This window comes from Scardinius erythrophthalmus (genome assembly GCF_964197995.2).
Source record: "Scardinius erythrophthalmus genome assembly, chromosome: 21".
Taxonomy (NCBI): domain Eukaryota; kingdom Metazoa; phylum Chordata; class Actinopteri; order Cypriniformes; family Leuciscidae; genus Scardinius; species Scardinius erythrophthalmus.
In genome coordinates this window covers 26,862,325-26,888,628 of record NC_138241.1, presented here as the reverse complement: position 1 = coordinate 26,888,628, position 26,304 = coordinate 26,862,325, and the positions used below count along the sequence as shown (strand labels likewise).

The 26,304-nt window shown below is 39.0% G+C and overlaps 3 protein-coding genes across 7 annotated transcripts in view; 2 read left to right on the top strand and 1 right to left on the bottom strand.

Annotated features, from left to right (window-relative positions):
• srbd1 (S1 RNA binding domain 1) overlaps positions 1–1,077 on the bottom strand; it is a 53,902-nt gene extending 52,825 nt beyond the window's left edge. Inside the window, exon 1 of the mRNA XM_081350295.1 lies at positions 375–1,077. The gene's annotated coding sequence lies outside the window, so the exon portion shown is untranslated. The remainder of the gene's footprint in view (positions 1–374) is intronic.
• Positions 439–10,011, top strand: LOC308681429 (lysophosphatidylserine lipase ABHD12-like). Of its 5 annotated transcripts, none has more exons than XM_081350297.1 (14): positions 439–573; positions 1,940–2,057; positions 2,519–2,604; positions 2,706–2,799; positions 2,924–3,043; positions 3,591–3,621; positions 3,704–3,749; positions 3,861–3,990; positions 4,139–4,176; positions 8,223–8,311; positions 8,609–8,691; positions 8,850–8,928; positions 9,020–9,144; positions 9,379–10,011. In XM_081350297.1, exons 2-14 carry the CDS (start codon positions 1,981–1,983, stop codon positions 9,404–9,406), a joined length of 1,026 nt encoding a protein of 341 aa, XP_081206423.1. In that variant the 5' UTR covers positions 439–573; positions 1,940–1,980; the 3' UTR covers positions 9,407–10,011. The 5 variants fall into 5 exon arrangements, with proteins under 5 accessions (XP_081206423.1, XP_081206424.1, XP_081206422.1 ...); XM_081350298.1 differs by having other exon boundaries at positions 461–573; positions 1,914–2,057; XM_081350296.1 differs by having other exon boundaries at positions 461–573; positions 1,908–2,057.
• A 2,045-nt stretch (positions 10,012–12,056) lies between these two features.
• On the top strand, positions 12,057–26,181 carry tm9sf3 (transmembrane 9 superfamily member 3). The gene is made up of 15 exons (XM_081350940.1): positions 12,057–12,479; positions 17,204–17,399; positions 17,711–17,833; positions 19,480–19,640; positions 19,804–19,881; positions 19,988–20,119; positions 20,362–20,528; positions 20,714–20,808; positions 20,960–21,090; positions 22,024–22,163; positions 22,401–22,469; positions 22,565–22,711; positions 22,943–23,026; positions 24,222–24,298; positions 24,422–26,181. Exons 1-15 carry the CDS (start codon positions 12,387–12,389, stop codon positions 24,487–24,489), a joined length of 1,761 nt encoding a protein of 586 aa, XP_081207066.1. The 5' UTR covers positions 12,057–12,386; the 3' UTR covers positions 24,490–26,181.
• Positions 26,182–26,304: the final 123 nt, after the last annotated feature.

Here is a 26,304-nt window from a genome sequence, read left to right as displayed (position 1 = left end):
ACGTGGATATGTTTTTCAAGCCAATCAATATTCCCATACAGAATGGACGCTCATATGTGAGTATAAAAATAATCTGTTTCTCATATAACGACTTTCAGACAAAGTGATAAATATGAAAACCTGCCCGTCAGGTGTCACGTCAAGTATGTACAAAGTAACGTTACTCAGCGCAATGCAAAAGCATGTTTAACGTTGTTGTGGTGAATGTTAAATGTTAGCAAACAGAAACTGTCTGTAGAAAGACAAAATCATTTTGAATTTAGCGCGCGAGCACGTACGTGTAATTTGTCTTAGCTAATGGTTCTCCAAATGACCAAATATTAAGCCAGAGATGTTCACCTACAGTAGTCGATTACAGAACTGTTAAAACTTACAATGTTTCTTTGACAGACATCAAACTATCACCCATTTCACGACTGAGTGATGCTTTGTTTCCTCAGCGACGTCAGCAGCAGGAAGTGATGTAGTTAAGGCTCTCAAACTCTTAATATATAATAAAGGTTCGTCTTCATCCGTTTTTTCATCAAAAGTTTTTCCATCAAAAATCTAAAATTTCATTAGAATTAGAAGCTGGTAAGCATTCTCTACTTCTAAATAAGCAATTTAATGAAATATACAAATTCACTGTTTCAATTTGTATTGGTAATATTAATGGTAACTTACTTTACTAGCTATTTGATAACGTTACTTCTACAGAAAAAAAAGTCCATTTAATTTGAATGTTCTTAGAACGTTCAAACATCCCGATTATTTTAATGTTTTAAAAATTATTTATCTTGGATATGTGAATGTTCGCTAATGTTTAGCTAATTTTGTCAACCGAGTATTATTCAACTAAAATGTTTCAGAAATATAGCTATTAGAAAACACCATCGCACACCTGCAGGTGATAGGTGCGTGGGGAAAACAAAACAAATAAGTAGGCTAGGTCAAAAAATCTAGAAGGAACTCCCGCACACTATCAGTACTTGCAAATGAGTATCAAAATGTTACCAGCAACGTATCGGTCTCACGACCTTCGTCAGGCATTTACAACTATTCAAACTCAATCCCAAGTTTTTTTTTTTTTACTTTGATATTATTAACAAGTATGTTTGTAACTGTTTATGATGATGTGGTGTTAATGTATTCAGTCGTTGAGCTTAATTGGTAACAAATGGATCTTTACGTTGATTGGCCATGTGATTATTTTAAATGGGATTGAGTTTGTATAGTTGTATGTCTGATGAAGGTCGTGAGACCGAAACGTTGCTAATACAATTTTTATACTCATTTGCAAGTAGGTCTGCTGATAGTGTGCGGGAGTTCCTTGTCTTTTGTCAGAAATATAGCTGAAATATATTTCAGAATGTATAGGCTATATCATTTTTGTGCTAATGTTTTGAGAACATTGATCTAAAGAATGTTTGTTCATAACTTTGAGAGAACCTTGCAAGAACTTTAGCCATCTGGCTGGTATGAAGAGAGGCAAGATGTAAATGTTTGATGAGTAGAGTGCTTTGTGCAAAAAATAAATATATAAAAATTGAATATGAATAATGACACTGTAATCTTTTCATTGAGAATTGAGAATGAGCATTAAAATGACATTATAATGTAGGCTACCATGGTGCTATAAATCTAACCTAAACTGGGTTATTCTCCATAAAACACACACCTTAAAGCCCTGTTTCGATATGTATAGCTTACTTTGCAAATTAAAGCTATACAAACATGCACACTAAACATGCTTATTTGTTTTTGGACATTGATTTACACAGTGAGTGGCAATTTAATGAAATCTTTTACACTTTATTTTCACAAATGACGTATAGCTTGTCTTGAGTGAAAAAAAAAAACTGAAAAATGTGTGCACATAAGCTCATGCTCTTTGCTCTTTGCTCTTTACACCTATCCACTTCCATAAGTTGCAGGGTTTGTTTGTCAATTATTGCCATAGTTGTGTAAAGTAACCATCGAGAGTGTTCCCTGCTCTGCAAAATGAAGCGAAGAATCAATAAACCGGAAAGAAAATTTCAGTCTGCAGGAAGATCTAAGGATTTGAACGAGCATGCAAGGCAAGCCATATTTGTTATTATGGAAGGCATTTTCTGCCAATTTTAAATCAATTAAATGATAAAAATGAAAACTAAAACCAGATTAACAATTTCATTATAAGAAAACTGTATGCAAAATATGTGACAAAATTAAAAATGAAATTAAATTATTTTCATTTTTACTGTGACAATGCATCATCCCTGTCAAAATAAAATGCAATTGGTGATTTGACGTTTCATTTTCACTACAATCTAAAGCTAAAACTTAAAAGGTTATTTGTACAATTCATCAGGAGTTCAGTAGAGTTTATACCACTGCAACACAAAACATTTCATATTCAACAACTACATAGTTGAGTTGTATGCAAAGGCAAAAGCAAAAAAAAATTGCATTGGTTTAAGAATAAATTTGTATTCACCACATCTTGAATACAGCCCATTGGGTCAAAAATGACAGATTCTGTGAATGTTCTTTTCTTAAGATCTCAGTGGACTTGGACTAAAATGGGACTTCTTTTGATGTGTGTGCTTTCTGCAACAATACCATTTCTAATGCATCTCTTCTCTGGTATGCAATCCCCCCCCACCCCCCAATATTGATTTGTTGTCATCTATATACTGTTGTAGTTTATGGATTTTTCCTATAAATTCATTTGTTTATTTCTCCAGACTATGTTGACCTCAGCCAACCTTCAGATATAGGTCTCAATCACACTATAAATATATATCTCAAACCCGAGGAGGGGGTGAGAGTGGGCGTGTGGTTAGTTTTAAGACACCTGCATGTCACATATAAACTCAAAAACTATTAAACAACAATAACAAATATTGATGTTGTCAATATATTCTTTTTCTTTGTTTTTGCATTATACATAATTATTTTGTAGGTATACTGTACCTGCACATAGATGGAAGGAGGCGCAGGGGCAGAATCTAGAGTGGTATGAGAAAGCTCTGGGGGATGGATCGCCAATTTTCATCTACCTCCATGGCAATGGGGGTAACAGGCAAGAAACCTTTAATCAACTTAAAACACAAGAGGACACCTTTTATTCTAAGACTTTTAATCTCTGTTCATTAAAGTTTCCCTTTGATATGCTAACCATGCAGACACTATGCAATGTTTACATAATTTCTTGACATTGATCAGTGGGCCTACATATCTTTTACATACATTGAACTTGTGCATTTTTTTTACCTTACCTTTACCTTATTAAAAAACTGGGATGGGCAACTGCAGCATATCACTCCACATTCAATCCTTTTGCAACCTCACTATTTGAAAAAAAGATCAAAGTCCAATGAAACCAAACATAAAAACTATAAGTGTGTAAACACTACCACAATATTATCAACTTGTTTAAATAAAATTACCACATATTAATTTAGACTAATTTGCACATTGAGTTCCTTTGTGATACTATTTAAAATGGTTTCTCTTCTAAATTATAAATCAATAAATAAAGTGATACATTTTGCATTATACTGAAAATACATGTAAATGATTTGCTTTTGTCTTGATGCTGTCATGACCTTTGTACCCTCAATAAACAGATCTGCACCCCATCGGATTGGAATTGCAAACGTGAGCAAACTCACTTATTTCATTATGTAGAAAGACTAAGAACTTAAATAGAGACAATGACTGAAGTGTCTTTACCATACAGGTCTTGAGTGGTGTCGGATATCATGTCTTGGCGTTGGACTACAGAGGTGGGTTAAAATGTTGTCACTTCACTGTAGCCCACAATCATTGGAACTCATTTCAAACTTCATATGATTTTTCTAAGGCAATGCTTACTCAAATGGATTAAAATCTGTCAGGTTTTGGGGACTCCACTGGGGAACCTACAGAGGCCGGTCTAAGTACTGATGCCTTATTCTTGTACCACTGGGTTAAGGCACGCAGTGGAAACAGCCTGGTGTGTGTGTGGGGGCACTCGCTTGGTAGTGGGTGTGTAGAATCTGCTTTTTTATTGACTTTTGCTAAGTTTCTACAAATGGATAAAAAAAACAATAAAGACAATAAATATAATATGACTAAATAAAATAAGTATTTTCTACATATACAGTATAACAGCTGTATGTTTCTTTTTCAATAGTGTAACGACTAACACTGCAGTGAAATTACTGGAGGAAGGTAAGAATTTGACTGATTGTACTTTTATGTTCTTATTTGTCTCAATGTCTCTTCAGTGTTGTTGTCTTGCTTTTTACTTTTCACTTGTCATTGTATAGCTTAGTAAGCTTCATGTAATGTGAGGCAGAAACGTAGATCAAAATAAGAGGGGTTTATTGAAAAAACATGAACTAGGCAAGAACAAGAAAACCAGGGAACACTGGGAGTAGATACACAATCTGTCTACATGAATCCACAGCAAACATCGGCTGACAAAGAACGAGGGAAACACAAGGGCTATACAGTAGGGGTAACAAGCTAAAAAGACAACAATCAGGGAACTAATCAACATTAAAACTACAAAGACTACAAACATGGCACCAAAACAGGAAGTAACACAAGTCTAAACAAGACATGGGGAACATAAAGCCCAACCCCCCCACTGGGGAGGGATGGACGGCCATGAGTTAGACGTGGGCCTTGTAACCAATGCGTAGCCAGCAGTTCAGGGAGCCAGGGCGGAGCAGAGAGAGTAGGAAGGCAGAGCAGAGAGAGCGGGGAGCCAGGGCGGAGCAAGAAGAGGAGGGAGCCAGGGCAGAGGGAGCAGAGAGAGCAGGGAGCCAGGGCAGAGGGAGCAGAGAGAGCAGGGAGCCAGGTCGGAGCAGGAAGAGGAGGGAGCCAGGGCAGAGGGAGCAAAGAGAGCGGGGAGCCAGGTCGGAGCAGGAAGAGGAGGGAGCCAGGGCAGAGGGAGCAGAGAGAGTGGGGATCCAGGGCAGAGGGAGCAGAGAGAGCGGGGAGCCAGAGTGGAGCAGGAATAGTGGGGACCCAGGGCAGAGGGAGCAGAGAGAGCGGGGAGCCAGGGTGGAGCAGGAAGAGTGGGGATCCAGGGCAGAGGGGGCAGAGGGAGCAGAGAGAGCGGGGATCCAGGGCAGAGGGTGCAGAGATAACGTGGAGCAAGGGCAGAGGGAGCAGAGAGAGCGGGGGTCCAGGGCAGAGGGAGCAGAGATAACGGGGAGCCAGGGCAGAGGGAGCAGAGAGAGCGGGGAGCCAGGGCAGAGGGAGCAGAGAGAGCGGGGAGCCAGGGCAGAGGGAGCAGAGAGAGCGGGGATCCAGGGCAGAGGGAGCAGAGAGAGCGGGGAGCCAGGGCAGAAGGAGCAGAGAGAGCGGGGATCCAGGGCAGAGGGAGCAGAGAGAGCGGGGAGCCAGGGCAGAAGGAGCAGAGAGAGCGGGGAGCCAGGGCAGAGGGAGCAGAGAGAGCGGGGATCCAGGGCAGAGGGAGCAGAGAGAGCGGGGAGCCAGAGTGGAGCAGGAATAGTGGGGACCCAGGGCAGAGGGAGCAGAGAGAGCGGGGAGCCAGGGTGGAGCAGGAAGAGTGGGGATCCAGGGCAGAGGGGGCAGAGGGAGCAGAGAGAGCGGGGATCCAGGGCAGAGGGTGCAGAGATAACGTGGAGCAAGGGCAGAGGGAGCAGAGAGAGCGGGGGTCCAGGGCAGAGGGAGCAGAGATAACGGGGAGCCAGGGCAGAGGGAGCAGAGAGAGCGGGGAGCCAGGGCAGAGGGAGCAGAGAGAGCGGGGATCCAGGGCAGAGGGAGCAGAGAGAGCGGGGAGCCAGGGCAGAAGGAGCAGAGAGAGCGGGGATCCAGGGCAGAGGGAGCAGAGAGAGCGGGGAGCCAGGGCAGAAGGAGCAGAGAGAGCGGGGAGCCAGGGCAGAGGGAGCAGAGAGAGCGGGGATCCAGGGCAGAGGGAGCAGAGAGAGCGGGGAGCCAGGGCAGAAGGAGCGGAGAGAGCGGGGATCCAGGGCAGAGGGAGCAGAGATAACGGGGATCCAGGGCAGAGGGAGCAGAGAGAGCGGGGATCCAGGGCAGAGGGAGCAGAGAGAGTAGGAAGGCAGAGCAGAGAGAGCGGGGAGCCAGGGCGGAGCAAGAAGAGGAGGGAGCCAGGGCAGAGGGAGCAGAGAGAGCAGGGAGCCAGGGCAGAGGGAGCAGAGAGAGCAGGGAGCCAGGTCGGAGCAGGAAGAGGAGGGAGCCAGGGCAGAGGGAGCAAAGAGAGCGGGGAGCCAGGTCGGAGCAGGAAGAGGAGGGAGCCAGGGCAGAGGGAGCAGAGAGAGTGGGGATCCAGGGCAGAGGGAGCAGAGAGAACGGGGAGCCAGAGTGGAGCAGGAATAGTGGGGACCCAGGGCAGAGGGAGCAGAGAGAGCGGGGAGCCAGGGTGGAGCAGGAAGAGTGGGGATCCAGGGCAGAGGGAGCAGAGAGAGCGGGGATCCAGGGCAGAGGGTGCAGAGATAACGTGGAACAAGGGCAGAGGGAGCAGAGAGAGCGGGGATCCAGGGCAGAGGGAGCAGAGATAACGGGGAGCCAGGGCAGAGGGAGCAGAGAGAGCGGGGATCCAGGGCAGAGGGGGCAGAGGGAGCAGAGAGAGCGGGGATCCAGGGCAGAGGGGGCAGAGGGAGCAGAGAGAGCGGGGAGCCAGGGCAGAAGGAGCAGAGAGAGCGGGGATCCAGGGCAGAGGGAGCAGAGAGAGCGGGGAGCCAGGGCAGAAGGAGCAGAGAGAGCGGGGATCCAGGGCAGAGGGAGCAGAGAGAGCAGAGAGAGCGGGGAGCCAGGGCAGAAGAAGCGGAGAGAGCGGGGATCCAGGGCAGAGGGAGCAGAGAGAGCAGGGAGCCAGGGCAGAGGGAGCAAAGAGAGCGGGGAGCCAGGTCGGAGCAGGAAGAGGAGGGAGCCAGGGCAGAGGGAGCAGAGAGAGTGGGGATCCAGGGCAGAGGGAGCAGAGAGAGCGGGGAGCCAGAGTGGAGCAGGAATAGTGGGGACCCAGGGCAGAGGGAGCAGAGAGAGCGGGGAGCCAGGGTGGAGCAGGAAGAGTGGGGATCCAGGGCAGAGGGAGCAGAGAGAGCGGGGAGCCAGAGTGGAGCAGGAAAAGTGGGGATCCAGGGCAGAGGGAGCAGAGAGAGCGGGGATCCAGGGCAGAGGGTGCAGAGATAACGTGGAGCAAGGGCAGAGGGAGCAGAGAGAGCGGGGATCCAGGGCAGAGGGAGCAGAGATAACGGGGAGCCAGGGCAGAGGGAGCAGAGAGAGCGGGGATCCAGGGCAGAGGGAGCAGAGAGAGCGGGGATCCAGGGCAGAGGGAGCAGAGAGAGCGGGGAGCCAGGGCAGAAGGAGCAGAGAGAGCGGGGATCCAGGGCAGAGGGAGCAGAGAGAGCGGGGAGCCAGGGCAGAAGGAGCAGAGAGAGCGGGGAGCAAGGGCATAGGGAGCAGAGAGAGCGGGGAGCCAGGGCAGAAGGAGCAGAGAGAGCGGGGAGCCAGGGCAGAGGGAGCAGAGATAACGGGGAGCCAGGGCAGAGGGAGCAGAGGGAGCAGAGAGAGCGGGGAGCAAGGGCATAGGGAGCAGAGGGAGCAGGAAGTGCGGGGAGCCACGGCAGAGCAAGCGGAGGTAAAGGCCACTAAGGCGGAGCAGGCGGAGATGAAAGCCATCAAGGCGGAGCAGGCAAACTGAAGGTCAAGGCGTAGCTAAAGGCCACGAGGTGGAGAAGACGGAGCTGAAGACCACCAAGGCAGAGCAGAAGGAGCAGGAGACCACCAGGGCAGAGCAGGCGGAGCTGAAGACCACGGTGGAACCGGTGGAGCTGAGGACCACCGAGAGACAGGAGGAGGCCATGGTGGAACAGAGAGGGAGAGCCCAGAGAGTTGGCCTCAAGAATGGCCTCTGTTACCACGAGAGAGCACAGAGAGTTCTGAGACTAGGGAACATGAGGAGAAGAGACACGATCCATCTACATTCATCCACAGCAAACATAAACTGACAAGGAACAAGGGAAACACAAGGCCAGGGAATCAGAAATCAGGGAACTAATCAACATCAAAAACATGGGACTATACAAAAATGGCACAGAAACAGGAAGTAACACAAAATTCAAAAGACATGGGAAACATAATTTACACACTTTACATATTTTAAAACATTTCTTAACTGCAAGAGGGGAATGGTGTATTTTTCTTTATTCTGTATATATATATATATATATATATATATATATACATTTTTCTTGATTAAAAAACTGCACATTTATTGACAGGAAAACAGTTTGATGGAATAATACTTGAGGGTGCATTCCTAACCGGGGAAGTGGCACCTAATCAACTTTTTGAACACGCTTTTTCCTGGGTAAGTAACGTTTAGGGTCTTAGAAATCATGGAAAAACAACTGGTCCTGACAAATGAGTTTCAGATGTTTTCATTCTAGATATTTTTATTAGGAATTTTATTGTTCATCTACCATCTACCTAAAACCTACCTTTCACAACATTGTAATTGTTCAGATTTTAAGTACATTTTACTTTATAAGAAAATCCCAATTTATTTCTGATGAAATTTGAAGTTTGAAACTTTACATGGACAAACCACACAAGATGATATGGGTCATTAATCATTTTGGTACCTCTCTCTTTTTTCTCTCTCTAGTTTTATTGGAAGTTCCCATACATTCAGTTCTTCCTTTTCAATCCACTGAAAAACAACATTGTGGTCTTTCCAACTAATAAGAAGTATGTGACATTGTTTCACTTAAGTAATTAATATATATTTAACAATATGAGTAGAAATGTGATTGAAATAGTATGCCAGTGTAATGTTAGATATGAAAATTAGTTGTAATTGTTTTTGTCTCGCTTTTCTTATCTTTTTTCTTTTTCTTTTTTGATAGTTTGCAGAAAATTAGAACTCCTATTATGATTCTCCATGCTGAAGACGACCACTTAGTGCCATTCGCCTCGGCTCAAGAGGTTTGAGTTTACGTGTATGAAACTTAATTTACCTTATAAAAAATAATTTGGAAATAAATCTTTGCTTTAAATTACATTTATTCTGGTTCAGAATTACAGAATCGCAAAAAAGGCCCAGAACTCAGATGAACGGGTCAAGCTGGTACCATTTGATGGATCACTTGGATATCTTCATAATGGTCTCTATAAAGACCCTGGTTTGCCAAATATCATAAGGTGATGTCATGTTTTATTCATTTTTAAGATTTCAAAGAATTATCATAGGAGATTCACGGTACTAGGGGTAACATGTTACAAGTAAAGACAGCTCTGGAGAAATACCTTCAATAAAAAGTAACTTATGATGAGTAAGCTATGCATTACTTTATATAATGTTTGACATACATCACTTAATGACAGAAAAATATTAGATAATGGCAGCAAAATTAATGCCTATGTTTATTATTACAGAGAGTTTGTGCAGTCGCTGAAGGCATGAGACAGACACAAGGACCCCCATTAGGGTGAATTTACTGTCTTGTTATGAATAAGACAATACAGCGCGGGAACTGTGTTAAAAAAGCACAATTAACCGTTTTGACTGAATGAACCATTTTAGCGAAAATTTATGTAAACAAAAGGTAAACAACGGGGAATAAAATCAAATGTGTGCCAATGTCGTGCATTAGTTCTTAAAGTGGCAGCCTAGCATACCTGCTGCTCTATCCTTAATGTTAATCAAATAACAAGAGAAAAAGAAAAAAATCACTTTCTGCTCTTTGATTGAATAACTTTAGCTGCTTTGAATCAATATTTAAATCATATTGTGAAGACTATGCAGTTTTATTTTTTTATATATGTATATTTCATTATTCAATTGCTTTATTCATTATTCAGTTCATTTAGAATAGGAGGCTACCAAGTGTCCACACTGTCGCTGGCTTTGCATTTGAATTTGCTGTTTAATTTGAACTCTGGAGGACATACTATTGTGCCTGGAGGAAAGAGATGTTGTCTGCTGTTTAATACATTTCCACAGCAAGTTGACTATGGGATGCATTTCTGTGAGCTAATTAATAAAGCAGTTCACAACACATACAAATGAAGACTTTGAAGGCAGATTTCTTCATGAGCGCACCACACCCAAAGTTAATAAATTTGACCTCCATGGTTGATGACCCCGATGGAAGACACTACGCTCGCAGCAAACGTTAGCGTGATGATATGAAGTGCTGTCTTCTCTTCTAGGCTTCCTCTGTGGAGCTCCATGAAGCTGATGGAGCTCCAATCATGATGTAGTGGTCTGTGTTGTTCTGCCAGTCCAGCAATTTAATTATCTGAGGAACGCTGGGGCCCTTATTGGCTATTAATGTAGAGTCGATCTCCATGGGTTTGAGTTTGGGATAGCCAGCCTAAAAGAAAGAAATTATGACAGATGGAGGTGGTTTCCAAAATAAGGACTTAGTAGCTACACAAAACAGTTTGCCTACTGAGAAATAATTTGTAGTATGTAATTAACATGAATAAGATGTTATAAAATAACAACAGTGGCTGTGAATCAATAGCAGCTTAACACTTTGATGGCCCCTTCACTAAAATATCACAGCCACCTGATTAACAAAACAAAGAATTAACAATTACCTTGTGCACAGAGGTCAGTCATACCATGCCAGTCATGAATCCGATATGGAAACAAATATGGAAGGTTTTGGTCAAGATTTTGGCCAAATTTACAACGCCACAACAAATTCCTAGTGTGTTTGCACACACTTGGTGAATAAATCTCATTCTGATTATGATTTTGATGTCTATTAAATGATAAACAATTATAGTTAGCATTAAATACCATTTTATATATTTTTTATTTTATAATTTAACTTTTTCTAATTCTCATAGATTTATTATTCATACACTTGTCTAAGACATCCTGCTCTAGCTGTTCCTCAGCAACAGGGACTAGGACTTCAGATGTTGGATCTACATATTAAACCAAATAAATAAAATGAATAAAATATTGCATCCTTAAACTAGAGAGGTTCTTTATTTAGTGGCACTTTTGACTTGAAGAATCAGCCATTAATCAAATACTTGTATCATGATGACACATTTATGTGATTGATTTTATAACCGGTAATAAGTTTAAGATATAATCCACCCTCACTCTGGTAGTCATTCTGAGCCTGAACCAGGTCGTATTTAGAGGAAAGTGGAGAGTGGGTCAATCAATTTCAGCAGCACCAACAGGCGTCTGATCAAGCCGATGAGGATGGTTCTCTGCCTTGTTGGTGGTGTATTTTAGTTATAGGCCTACTCAAGATTTGAGTACACACTCCATATCAAGCTCTTTGTTTGGTTGTGAACTTTGCTGTCCCATGATAAAACCGATAAAAACGTCATTTTGATATCAAATACTCCAAAACGTCAACCTATAAAATGAGCAAGAGACTTTCATGCCATTAAATACTGTAACATTTGTGACGTCATAAAGGCTCGCGCAGTTATGCTCTTTAAATGCTATGTTGTTGTTGTGGTGGTAAAAGGTTATAGGAAAATCAACTCAATTTTGAAATCTTGAAAACTTTAAAGTTGAGTTCTCATAGAATCTCAACTACTTTGCAATACAAATGCTTTTTGTAATTAGGTATTAGCCAGCATGCTACACTACCTGTCCCATCTCAAATAAAAAGCAAACAAACAAAACAAAACAAAAATACATATAGGCCAGGGTTTTCCCAAACAGGAGTTTGAAAACCCCTGAGGGTTCATAAGGGAAAAGTTGGTGAGTTAATGAATAGTAATAATAAATCCAGTAATAAAAATATAAAATTGAAATGAATAATTTTAAAATTATTTTTTTTTCATTATTGTTATTTACCTGTAGGCCAATGGCATGTGACCATCTGACATAAAAGAACTGTGAACATGCAAATTTGTTGTAAAATTATTCCAATTAAATTATTTAAAAAAATAATTGGGGGAAATTAGTTGTATTCATGTTAACTAAAGTTTTTGTGAAATGTTTTATTTTGGCAGCTTGGTGAGGAATAACATGGGTCTTTAATAAATCGACGTTTAATAGCGATACGTTCACTGACTAGGCGTAACTTTCTACTACACTATTTGAGGATCCTATCAATGAACATTTCATCAGTGTTGTTTTTACATCCTGCTAAGCAGAGCCTGCCTTTCCACCGCTTCTGTTTGCGCTCAGATGACGTGGCCATGGGTGTCGAAGCGTAGGGTTTTCTTCCTCTACGTTGACTCATCGCTCTCTCCAACGATAGGTCCAAGTTACCCACGTGACCTGTTCCCACCCATCAGCGGCGGACGCGCTGATCACTCGCTGAACAGTTTTACGACAAACTCGTATGTGAGCACCTCAAGACAACTACTGTCATAGAACCAGGAAGAAGGAAGGTGGGATAGCCCCCAAAAAAGATACCATTTCAAATCAGTCGCAGAATTTTCCCTAGAAAATCATGGGGCTCTGCAGGTGGACGATTGAAGTGGTTGTCTTGACGACTGTTTTTAGTTCATTGCTGCTAGTTCGAGCAGATGAACACGAACATAAGGTAAGATAAACTGCGGGCCGAGAAGCCCTCTGTGTTCGGTGTGTATAGTCTCGAGAGACGTTAGATATTGAGCTGGTTGCTCTGGCAAAAGTGCCTAACATCACAGGACATAAATAAATCCTATAAACTTGATACGATGAATGATTTATTTTCCCGTGTCTATGTTAGAAATGCTAAGCACATCAGAAGCTACGTGGCTAGCTTAGCATCAGCTATCCTATTACATTATGCTGTTCAAACAGCAGGGCTGTGCTCGAAATCCTCGGTTTCGACTCCTCGTATCTTGCATGATAAGTATAATGTTATTTTAGGCATAAGATGTGTTTCGTGTTTTGTGCGCGTTTCTTTTGTGTATGTATGAGGTTATTCTGAAGGGTCTGCTAACCGCCGTTAGCTAAAATAAATATGTCCGTCTATACACACACATCCGGTTCGTCTAGGCTTTTATATGACCGATACACTGTAAAACATTGTTACGTTTACACAAAGAGTAGCTTTGGTTGCAGTAATTTTACTGTGACGGAGTGGCAGTCTTTTCCCGGTGTCAGTTTGGTTACTGTATATTTTACAGTTCCTAACTAACGTATATGTCATTAAATCACAATATGTCAAAATAACAACCTATTTAAGCTAATGAAATCTGTTAGGTACAATGGAAGGCTGCTTAGATTCATCACATTTATTGTAATGGTGTTATCAAGTAACACACATGCCATTAACATAACTCAGAAATATTTAATAACATCTTAATATTTTTAGACTACAATTACATGGGTTGGGAAGAGATTTATATAAGGCAGCTTACAGTTAAGCAATTAGCAAGTTTTCATTGGTGCATATTTACACTTTTTACACTCTTTCAGTGTACAGCATTATAGTATTGTGACAATGTTTGATTTGGATTTAAACGACTTAAAAGTCAGCATGAAATGAAAATGAACTTCATCTATTTTCTAAATGCATCTTATTGTGAACAGTTCACATGTGCATGTTTAATTAAAAAATACTTTTTTGACATCAAAATGTCATACCTGGAAGTTGGAACTCGTTTTTCTGGTGTCCTGAAGATGCTTACAAAATTCATCAGCATTTCATACCTTGGTAGGTATCACGATTGAATACAATATGAAAATCATCTGTGGTATGACACTGATCAGTTTAGACAAGTTGATTTGGGGTGTTTACAGAGATTTAAATCTTCACTTTTATTGCAGCCCCTTTCACATCTTTCATAATATTACTGGAATTATTCAGCACCACACGTAATCTGTGATGATGAATTATAGCTCATAAAACCTGATACGTTCTTGTATATATATATTCCTTTTTTTGTCTCAAGAGATCTGGGGTTTCTCGTGGATAATGTGCTTCTTTTTGTTCAAACCAGTGCCAGTGGGAATACCTCTGAGCATGGGAGACAGTGTTTAAAGTTTCATCCTTACAACCATGCAGTTGTCTTTGTCCTTTTATTCTCATTTTCATTATCCAGTGTCATGAGTATTGCTGCATTGCTCTTATATTTGTTCTCTAGATTCAGATAGGATGGTGTAGTAACACTACCTGATTTACTGGTTCACACCCTGTCTTTACTGTTTCTTTAGCCTCTTAATTAAAAGAATTTAAAGGATAGTTCAGTATTAACCGCTTTCTTCTGTGGAACATAAAAGAAGATATTTTGAGAATTGTCTGTTTTTTCTCTCCAATGGAAGTCAATGGTCACCAAAACGGTTTAGTTACCAACATACTTGAAAAATCTTCTTTTGTCTTCCCACGAAGAAAGATACAGGTTTGGAACAACATGATGGTTTGTTTGAAGACAATTTTTGGTAAACTCTTCCTTTAAGCATTAATTTCTGCATCAAGATTGTTTTCACCCCAGAATCAATTACATTTCTATTATCTAATGATCTATCATGTCTAATCAAATCTCCATTATTGTCATTTGCCTTGAAAAACTTGGAAAATATTGCAAAAGATACAACAGGATATTAATAATAGGCTAACCATCGAGAGGCAACAATAATCATTGCTTCCAATGGTCTGTGTCTCTGCATACTTTATTCTGTAAATGTATGTGTATCAGGGAGCAAGCACATTTTAAGCAAAATTTTTTTTGTACTGTTGCTTCTAGATATTGGTATAATTTGTTTAATGTAGATTGAGTATGTATAAATAACTTAGGCTAAGTTTTTGATGCTATTTATGTAGTTTTCGACACTGGAAATGTCTGGTATCTAAACGATTTTAGATTTTTGTTGTTGTTGTTGTTGTTGTTTTAAATAGAGATTGTGATTAGGGTTGCCAACTTTCTAAAATGGAAATAAGGAACGGGGGAGGGGGAGGAGACATGCCCCCACAGAAGAAAATTCTGAAAAATAACCCCTGAAATGATGACTTCTGGTGAATATTGTGGAAACTAATTAATACATTTAGAAAATATATTTAATATATTATAGCATATTATAATACAACTTATTAGGCCTAGCCTATATTTATAGAATAGCAAAGTAGGCCTAATCAATATACAAGACTGAACCACATAGATGTGAAATATAAAGGCTATCATGATCATTTTGCCAACAATGAACCATGAATTTGTTTAGTTTATAATACATTTTATTTTTTTTAACTTAAATACATAACATTCAAAACTCATCAGCTCAGACTGCATTTGAAGAAAAATAAACACAACATTTTTCTGTAGCCTTGTGCGAACTTATTCAATAGAATTAGACTTCTAAAATGTTCTTTCCAGTGCAAATAATATATATTTTTAATTTAAATGTAATTTAAGTGTAATGCAAATATCTATATATAATTATTATTACATTATAGTTAACTTTCTTTCCAGTGCAAAACAATAATACATAAAAAAATGCTGATCAAGAAAATATAAAATATTGCACTCAAATAGGCCTACTGCATTCAAGCAATTCAAGTCATTTTTGCATTTCCCGCTGTCGTCACTTGTCGTCATCGTTGCTACGACACGTGTCTCACAATGACTGAAACGACCAATTAAAAGGGCATTCTCTGATGATGTTCAAAGATGTTAAAAACGCTACGCTGATCATAGACAAACAGGGGAAAAATTACAAATGTCTTCGTTCATAGTCTGACGTACATTAGAAGCTATGTGTCTGTCATGGATTTGCACTGATTCTCAAAAAAACGGAACAAAGTGCGTTCCGTATCAGTACAATACGGAACAAGACTTTTATGTGTCAAATACGGGACGATTCCGTATTATACGGAACAGTTGGCAACCCTAATTGTGATTGTCCCACGATTCTGAAAAGACAACTAAACAAAATAACATGTAATTTACTAGAGGTTCTGACATAATGTTAATTGCTGTAGTAGTCTATTTAAAAACGTTAATTTGAATGATTTTTTTTTTTTTTTTTTATTGGTTTGAATGACTCACTCAAATACTTCTGTTTCATTACTGGATGAATCAGGGTATTTTAACAATCTCTTGAATGAATGATTCAGTGGCTACGTTTACATGCACAACTTTTGTTTCAATTGGACTGAATTCATTTCAATTGATAAATCTGAATGTAGTGTTTACATGAACGTTAAACATGATCGGGTTGATGTGCGATTCAATTGGAATAGATTTTTTGATATGCACACACTGCACGAATATACAGAGTTTCCTGCTGTTTGCGTGCCACCCATTTCATTCGGATCAAACTCAATCGGATCGATTAAGGTGTTTACATGAAAGCTTTTTAGTCCGATTGAGCCGTCAATCTGATTACTAACGGATTATTTGGATGCATGTAAACGTAGCCAATGACAAATACATTTTTAACAGTCACTTGTTGTTGCCACCTATTGGTGTAACAATGGAATTAATACAGTCCTTATATGAAGCACCAAGTTACTTTCAAAATGTGATTTTTTTTTTTTTATCGCTACCATAGACCACAATGTTTACATCATCAGTTTTTAACCTTTATCCCAGTACTTCTATGATCATTTAAATATTTGCTACATAGAAATAGTGATACTGTGTGGTTGAAAAGACTGTTTGTGAAGCTGTTTCATGATAACTGCTTTCTCTGGGTCAGCACTGTGATGGTTCTTGTCAAAGGTTTAATAGACATGGCTGAATCGCTGTCATTTAGGAATAAGATCAATAACTCTAGATTCAACAGAGACCTCATTGATTTTATTGTTGTGTTTTTACAGTATTGTATAACATTTGCTTTCTTGTCCACTTGGGGGATGCATAGATTTTATCTAAAGTCTTTGAACAGAAAAGTTTTAAATGAAGTGTAATATTTGGACAAATGAATTTTCTCTGTGAAGCATGTTTTTTTTAATTTTATTATTATTATCTTGTTTTGCTTGAGGGTTTGGCAGCATCATCATTTTGTCAGTCTCAATTCTAAAACCTCTTAACTTCCAGCTGACTTCATCTTGCATCGAATTAATGGAGTTGGCTAGTTTTTATCGGTGTGCTGGATTCAGACTGTTGTTTTTCTTTTCCCAGTTTTAATTAAATGAATATGTTAGTTTTCAAAATGTTTAAAATTGTGTTTAGGTGCAAAATACAAATACAACAGAGTCTGAGCCCTTGTAGTCTGAGGATGGAGCCCTCTTGTAGTCTGAGCTCTTTTAATTGGTGACATCCCGGAGTTGAATTAACATCACAAAGAATAGATGCTGATATTTGAAACAGGTAGCTAATGACTGTTCTCGTTCTTCTCCAGTACACTGATAAAGAGGAGGTGGTTCTATGGATGAATACAGTGGGCCCTTATCACAACCGACAGGAGACCTATAAGTACTTCTCCCTACCATTCTGTGTGGGCACGAAGAAAACTATTAGTCATTACCATGAGACGTTGGGAGAGGCGCTACAGGGGGTTGAATTGGAGTTCAGCGGTCTGGATATCAAGTATACAGGTATGGTCTTGATACCTGTTCAACTGAACAACAGCCTAAATGCATGATTTTCCTGTTATCACTGTAAAGCTGCTTTAGAACAATCTGTATCGCTATATAAATAAAGGTGAATTGACTATTGTGGCTAGCATGTTAACTTGTTCAAATAAAGCTTATCAGCAAGCGTTAAATAGCATTACATATAAAGTAGTATGAATGTAATTTACATTATTATTTAAATTTGTAGATCATTCATCCACATGTTTGATAGTAAGTAAGACTTTTGCTCTTGTGATGATTGTAAGAATGCAATGTGGATTTGTCTTTTACAGAGGAGGTGATGCAGACGACATACTGTGACATTGAACTAGACAAACCTAAAAAAGATGCGTTTGTCTATGCCATCAAGAACCACTACTGGTATCAAATGTACATAGATGACCTTCCCATTTGGGGTGAGTAAACCGGAAGCCAGAGTGAATGGCAAGCCTGCTTTTGAGATTTTTTTTATTTCTATAATCTTTATATAATCAGTTTTTCATCTAATATCTATTATATTTATATTATATTTTTATTTTTTGATAGAACAATATTCGTAATAGTTTTTGTTAACAATAACACTGTTCAGCTGAGACAGTATAAAAATGAGACAGCAATTGTGAAGGCTTCAAAATATATTTTTGAGACCAATCTGTTAGCACAAACAACAAAAACGAGAAACAGATTTCGGATGATCATTTTAATCATCAAAAAGTCTAGATGGGGTATTTGCTTGTGGGTGACCTTCACTGAAATGTGAGTGAAATCCTGCTGCATTCATTGTGTTTAGATCTTTTTTTTTTCTGTGCGGATGTGCAGAGACGGTGACCAACTGCTCTCCAGGGTACAGTTAACTTTGTACACCTAGTTGATTAATCTTTGCAAAGAAATGAAAGTGGCATGTATGTATCTGGTCATTCTGGGACATCCTGTTCTGTGACAGTTTTTGATTGACAGAAAGCATCTAAAGAGTATTGATTTGTCCATTATGCAACATTTGAGGCTGCAGAGAAGGTCATTAAGATGCTTGATGTCATGTTACTCTGGCTGTGACTTTCAAGTCCATGTTCCATTACAAGTCCTATGAGGAGCATCAGGATGACTGAAAGAAGTGGTTTTAATATCCAGAGAAAATGGTCTCCAAGATCTTGTTGAGAACATTGAGAACTCATACGTTTCCTTCAAATTGCTGTCAACCCCTTAACATAGCTCGCCCAGCTCCAGCCCATCCACCATCAGGCTGCTGAGTGTCTCCTCCCAGTTAGTCTGGAAAGGGTTATTTCAGCAGTGTATGTGCAGACTCGGAGCATGTCCACTCCCAAAAGAGACTTCAGATATAGCCACCATACTTATAGGTGCTCTAGAATAGCACCCTACACACAATTCTTCACATCCAACAGCTTGTGTAAGGGCATCTCCACAGCAGTTGGGAGACTCAATCAAGTCAGCAGTCATCATTGTAGGGACGCTGGTACAGAAATATCAGGAAGTTTTTTAAGATCCATTGTGAGCTGCCAAAACAACTATATTTTCTGGAAGCTTCCCATTTATTGACCATTTTCTCACTCTATATCTCAAATGATATTGTACCTTAGATAATGCATGTTACAAAGCCATTACATTGTTCTAAAAAAAGGGGAATAATAAACTGTGCCTGAAAGGGAAATCAGTTTATTAATGTATTTTAAACTGAAATTAAATTTCATTGTAAAACCATTTGTTCTGAAAGAGCAGTAGGGTTATTACGTGTTCTAAAAGTTGGAGAAATATTGCATTTGACTTGAAATGCATTATAAAAAGTTTGTCTTGATAGCTTAAATGTCATTGTTGGTTCTTTACTTTAAATGACAGCATGAAATGCCATTCACTCTGTTCTGTGAAGCATTTCATAATGAACAATATTCAAGAGGAAATTATGTTCTACAGACTTGTTCGTTGGGTTTGGTTGGATTGTAAAATGTTAGGCTGTGATATTAGTGGTTATTCTAGTCATTTTAGAGGCAGTAAAAGTTGTTTTTGATACAAGTAGCCTTCTGAGGATTGTTTTGTGGGATTATTTAAGGTATTGTTGGTGAAGCTGATGAGAATGGAGAGGACTATTATCTCTGGACTTACAAAAAGCTGGAGATCGGATACAATGGGAATAGAATTGTGGACGTTAACCTGACCAGCGAGGGGAAGGTCAAGCTTGTGCCAAACACAAGAATTCCCATGTCATACTCTGTGAGTAAAGCTTTCCTAAAACTCAGAAACCTGTTAATATTAACTAATACAAGGTTCATTCAATTGTCATTTAAAATTGAAGTTTGTGTGGAAAATTAATACTAATGCGTATTGTGTGAAAGAATAATTTATAATATTACAAACTTATTGCCGATCCTCACAGGTGAAGTGGAAGAAATCTGATGTAAAATTTGAGGATAGATTTGACAAATATCTTGATCCGTCCTTCTTTCAACACCGGGTAAATGGCACATATTGTTTGCTAACTCCTTCCCAGCTAATTTAAAATGTGCTGGGTGATATTGAATTTGTGGAATGTTTTTTGTGTGTGTTTTTGCACCTGACAGATTCACTGGTTCTCAATATTCAACTCTTTCATGATGGTGATTTTCCTGGTGGGCCTTGTTTCAATGATCCTGATGAGGACATTAAGGAAAGACTACGCCAGATACAGCAAAGAAGAGGAAATGGATGATATGGTGATCACTTACAGAACATTTTTGGAATTCTTTATTACATGAGCCCTTATGAATCCATCACCTTTTAAGTTACACATTTGTTTTCTCTTGTATCTGTGATGAATTGGTTTATTCACAACCTCACAATGGCTGATGTTTTATAGCTTTGATAACAGCTCCAAATTTAATGCTATGTTCCTCTCAGGGATGGCGTCTTCCTCTCTGCATTTTATCAAACTTAATGCACATTCTTTTTTCTTCAGGATCGTGATCTCGGTGATGAATATGGATGGAAGCAGGTTCATGGTGATGTGTTCAGACCGTCCAGCCACCCGCTGATATTCTCCTCCCTCATTGGCTCTGGGTGTCAGATCTTCTCTGTTTCCCTCATAGTCATCATTTTGGCCATGATTGAGGACTTGTATACAGAGTGAGTTTCACCTATGATTAACAGGGCAACGATATTGTCTAATAATTAAATAAAGGCTTCAATAAAAATTATATTGTTTTATAACCATGATATATACATTTGGACATTTAGGGAAAGGTGGGCTGTAAGGGATATTCACATTTTCTGAAGTGCTCATCAAAGAAATTTTGTGTTTGCCTTTGTAGGAGAGGGTCCATGCTGAGTACAGCCATATTTGTCTATGCTGCCACTTCCCCAGTCAACGGCTACTTTGGTGGAAGCCTTTATGCAAAACAAGGAGGTATGCAAACTGATATTTGCAACATCTGCGATAAGGATGTCCAAATGTCATTTTAACTGTATTAGCATTTATGCTTTTAAGGTAACCTATTGGAGGTGTTCTAGGTGTCTACAGACTTTTTTTCTTGTTGTTTCTTGCATGATTTTTACAGGGAGGAGATGGATAAAGCAGATGTTCATAGGAGCTTTTCTGATCCCTGCCATGGTGTGTGGCACAGCATTCTTCATCAACTTTATTGCAATCTACTACCATGCCTCCAGAGCCATCCCATTCGGCACCATGGTGAGTTTATCATCTGTCTTATACAGTGTGTAGTCTATACATACCTATCTCAGACAATAATGTCAATCTCAGGTTGATTTTACAACTGGGATCAACTGCTGAGTAGAAAAGACAGTCAACTTTTTTCACATCATGTGTGACAATTTTGGTTGTGAACATGCTAGTGCCATTTAGTTCAAGTCTGCTACATATCACGCATGCAATTTGTTGAAAGTGGTTTATACCCCTATCATTCTCAAAATGATAGTTCACCCAAAAATGAACTCACTTTCATATTGTTCCAAACCCATAAGACTGGTATTCAAATTCCTCTGAAGAGACATAATTGCTTCATATGGTGAACAGATTTAATTTAGGCTTTTATTCACATATAAACATTGATCTTAGAGCACTCAAATTTAATAACGGAATCTCAACAATACTTGATTGCGCAAGAACAAACCTCATTGGTTCTTGTGGAACCTCGAACATGTTGGTGTGGCACGAGAGAATAAACCTCATTGGTTCTTGCGTGGCAAGCAAGCATACTTGCATTTATGTTTAGTGTGCTAAGATCAATGTTTATATGTGAATAAAAGCCTAAATGAAATCTATTTATCATATAAAGGCGATCGTGTCTCTTCAGAAGACTTGGATTGAACTGCTCTATTCATACAAAATTATTTTATGATCTCTTATTAAACATTTTGAACCATCAGAGTTTTAGGTGAATAGAGGGAAAATGGAAGGACAGAAATCTCTCAGATTTCATTAAAAATATCTTCATTTGTGTTCTGAAAATGAATGAAAGTCTTGTGGGCTTGGAATGACATGAGAATTTTCATTTTTGGGTTAACTAACACTTTAAAGCATTAATTGCTTTGGTGCAATATTTGTTTCAAATATTATGAGTTATTATTCATATATTATGTCATTTATCTTTTTTTTTATCAGGTTGCAGTGTGCTGCATCTGTTTCTTTGTAATTCTACCTCTGAACCTGGTGGGAACAATCCTGGGCAGGAACCTCTCCGGTCAGCCCAACTTTCCTTGTAGGGTCAATGCTGTACCCAGACCCATCCCAGAGAAGAAATGGTAACCTCAAACATGATTCACACATCACAGAGTGTCTCACACCTGTTCAGTTGTCTTGATATCATCCCATTTTCTCCATTGTGTCATTGTTTAATTTTTGTTTTTACATGATGTTCAAACATGATCAAATTGATTTGAATGTAAATACTGTGAAGGTTTTCTATACATCAGATAAAATGATAGTTATTGACTTTTATAAATAAATTTGTCTTACTAAATGTTTCTCTGAATTGGCAGGTTTATGGAGCCAGCGGTTATTGTGTGTCTAGGTGGCATTCTTCCATTCGGGTCAATATTCATTGAGATGTAAGTCTGCACACTTGTGGGTACACACACACACACACACCCATAATAACTATGAATATCTGTAAGATTAAAAACTATCTTACATTTTCTTTCAGGTACTTCATTTTCACATCTTTCTGGGCCTACAAGATTTACTATGTGTATGGATTTATGATGCTGGTGCTGGTGATCCTGTGCATTGTTACAGTCTGTGTTACCATCGTCTGTACCTACTTCCTTCTCAATGCAGAAGACTACAGATGGTAAGGAGCATTACATGCAATTCTGTCTTTATAATGCTGTTTTGCTTATGAATTTTAATTTGTTTCCACCCTCCGTTTTCCATCCTCCCAAGTGTGCTTGGGAACAGATCGCAGAGGCGTTTAAATTTGTAGTGACGTAAATGCATCATAACCAGATGACATCATGAGACTGAATGACACTATTTCTTTTAAGATTAATGTTATTTTCCTTTCTTTTTTCTTTTTTTGCAGGCAGTGGACCAGCTTTCTCTCTGCAGCCTCAACAGCAGTTTACGTTTACATGTACTCCTTCTACTACTATTTCTTTAAAACAAAGTGAGTTTTAGTTTCTTTTCCTTAAATGTCATTGTATGAATGCTCTAAATTTAAATGTCTGTTATTTACTCACCCTCGGTCACTTGATTTCCTTTCTTTTATGGAACATAAAGATATTTAGCAGAATTTCCAAGCTGCTATTTTCTATAAAACATTATCTATAAAGTGACAAGCTCCATAAAACTTGCAATACAATAAAAATGCTAGAAACTACATACTAAATCTGTGTGTGAGGAACATACTGAAATTTAAGTATCACTTTGAGAATTTGGGTTACTTGTGTGCAATAGTTATGCACTGAATTTTCAGCCAAAAAGTGTTCCCCCACCCCTCAGTTTTCACTCTCGCTCGAGCCGTTATTATTGCGCAGTGTGACTCTCCGCTCAATATTCCTCTCTATACACATGCGCTCTGCTCCGTTGCTCACGGCCCATGCGAACGCTCCACTCATGTACCACTCATGGTCATTGGAAAAGCAAAGTCCGCTCAAATAACGCACTGACATATTTCTATGTAGTCGTAGTATACTATACGTAGTATAACCCTACTGTCCTGTAACATGGTAAAATGGCGCTACCCTCTCGTTCACTGATCCGCTCACATGCTCTGATAATAATAGCTTTTTAGGACTATACATTGATTGGATAATAAATCTGTTAAATCTGATTCTGTTGCATAGAAATAATAAAGAATAATATATTGATATATAATATTATTTTAATATTATATTTTCTGTCCAATTTTAGTGTGGTTATTTTATTGGCTTGCATTTTTTAAATTCAGTATCATTAAAATGATTGAATTTCATTTAAAAAGTCTAATATTAATACAATTATACAAATAAAAGCTAATTTAAAATAATAAATAAATAATTTTTAAAAAGAATTTTCGGCTATTGGCCAAGTGCATCCAGAATTTTTGGTTTCGGCCCAGAATTTTAATTTCGGTGTATCCCTAAATTGCTAGTACATTGTTTGAAAAATAGAAATTGTTTCTCATTTTCATTTAATGGATTTATTACCGTATCTTCCGAAAATAAGTATCACTTGAGTAGAAATCGCACGGGGGCAAAATTGTGCTGAGAAAAAAAAACAAGTCTTGCCTGAATTTAATAGCATTATATAGGTTGCAGCATGTTTCATATGATAAAACTTATAGTCCAGAAAATATGGTAACGTACTAATTTTATCTGCAGGATGTATGGCTTATTTCAGACGTCATTCTATTTTGGCTACATGGCTGTGTTCAGTACTGCTCTGGGAATCATGTGTGGTGAGTACAAGAAAACTACTTCTCTAGTACAGTGGTTCTCCTCGTCAATCATAAGTGTTGCTATATGGGTAGGGGAGCGACATATTCTTATGATAACACAATGCATCATCTCTTTGTTTTTAGGAGCGGTAGGTTACATGGGAACAAGTGCCTTTGTGAGGAAGATCTACACAAATGTAAAAATCGACTAGAAACTCTGCAGCGACGCTGCGGATCAGCCGACACTTCCTCCCGATCGACGCGGGCACAAAGTCTCCATTTATTTTGCAAGAAGAGATTGTGGTATCTTGTACAAAATCTAGTTTTCCATTTTCTCAATGAATTAAAAGTTGCGGCATGATGCGTACACAAGGGTTAAATGAGAGGTGTAATAAACAGGACTTTTTATTTTTTATTTTATCTGCTTTTTCGTTTTTCCCTTCAGAGGCAATGCAGGCAGTAAATGCAGATAAAGGGGAAAGAAAGTACACCATAACGTTGCTCCTATTTCTTATAACTTTATCCCACCCCCCAAAACCATTGAACAGATCTTTATTGATGGAATAGTCTAGCTCTCTTCAGTGAAGAGGCCAAAGTGTATTGAGAGCCTTTGTTCTATTATATGAGAATATCAGAGAGTGGGGTTTACGTCCATCCTCTTGCTTGTCTGTTTTGTATTAGTCGTACAATGCCTTCATTGTAGTATTGTTTTTACATGCTTATGAATCGCACCAAAAGCATAACGTGGTTTGAAATTCCAAAAGACAGAAATTCCTTTTTCTTTTCTTTTTTTTCTTTTTTTTTCATAAATAGAAAAACCAATATGATGTGAAGCAGACAGGTTTTAGCTCTACCTTTTCAGGGCATCTGTTGTCCTGTAGCTCAGATCCACTGACCCGCGCGGGACAGAGCTTAGCACATCAGATACAGTTCGCTATCCACAAGCAGATTCTAGTGAGACTGGTGATATGAAATGATGGTTTGGTGGCAGATTGTTTTAATGGGATGTGTGATGTGATATTTCTTTTTCCAGTTCAGTTTTATGTTGTTGTTTGGGTTTGAATGAAGTCTGCTTGTAAAGATAATATATGGAGGGGGTTGGCCATGTATATAACCTTAATAATGTAACAGTAGATGTAGATCCCAAATGTATTTTGGTTGTACAGATTTATTAAAGGGTGTCTTTTCTTTCTTTTATGAACAGTCAGATTAGGTTTTTTGTTACTTTTTTTGAAGGTTGGGGTGGGCTTCGTGGCACAGTTACATCTTGCCTGATATTGCATGAATTTTTCACCAAATCAAATGATCAGATTCTATTTGTTTTTGTTGATCATAATTACATTTTAGGTGACCCTCATCACTACCCTTTATTTGCATCTTGTAGAACGGTCTCAAAAATAAGTGCTTCATTGACTTTGTGCTGCTCATAGAGGAGATAGTCATCAGCTTTTTTTTTATTCTTTTTTTTATTTAAAGAGTTGAAAGGCTATTCATTGTCTTGGACAGCTGACTCGTGCTTATTTTTGTATTCATGATCTGAACCAAAATTGTGATTTGTCAGACACAATTTAGGCGCACATGCTAAAACTCTGCAAACATACTGTACAAAGAGAAGTTATTGTACACTTTACTAGATGTTTTCATGGTTACTAAGTGCAGACACACTTAGAGCTGTTGTTCTTATTTTTCTTGTTCCATTGTGTAAATACAGTATGTAACAAAAAAAAAAAGTTTGAGAAGTGGCAAAGCCTTTTTCTAAAATTCATTTCTCCCAGTTTAAAAAAATTATTATTGGTTCTTCATGTCATGTTCCATGTGAAGTCTAAAGAGACATTTTAAACACAATATTAACTTGCTGTAAAAAAGGAGAAGAAAAAAAGAAATAAACATTGTTTTTGAGGTTATGTAGGCATGGTTTATATATGAAGGAAAAGTTGTCAGTTAAAATGTTCTCCCCAAGGACAGCTGAGTACTTGATGGAAGCTACAAGAATTACACAGTCAGTATGTAATGATTGCACTTTTCAG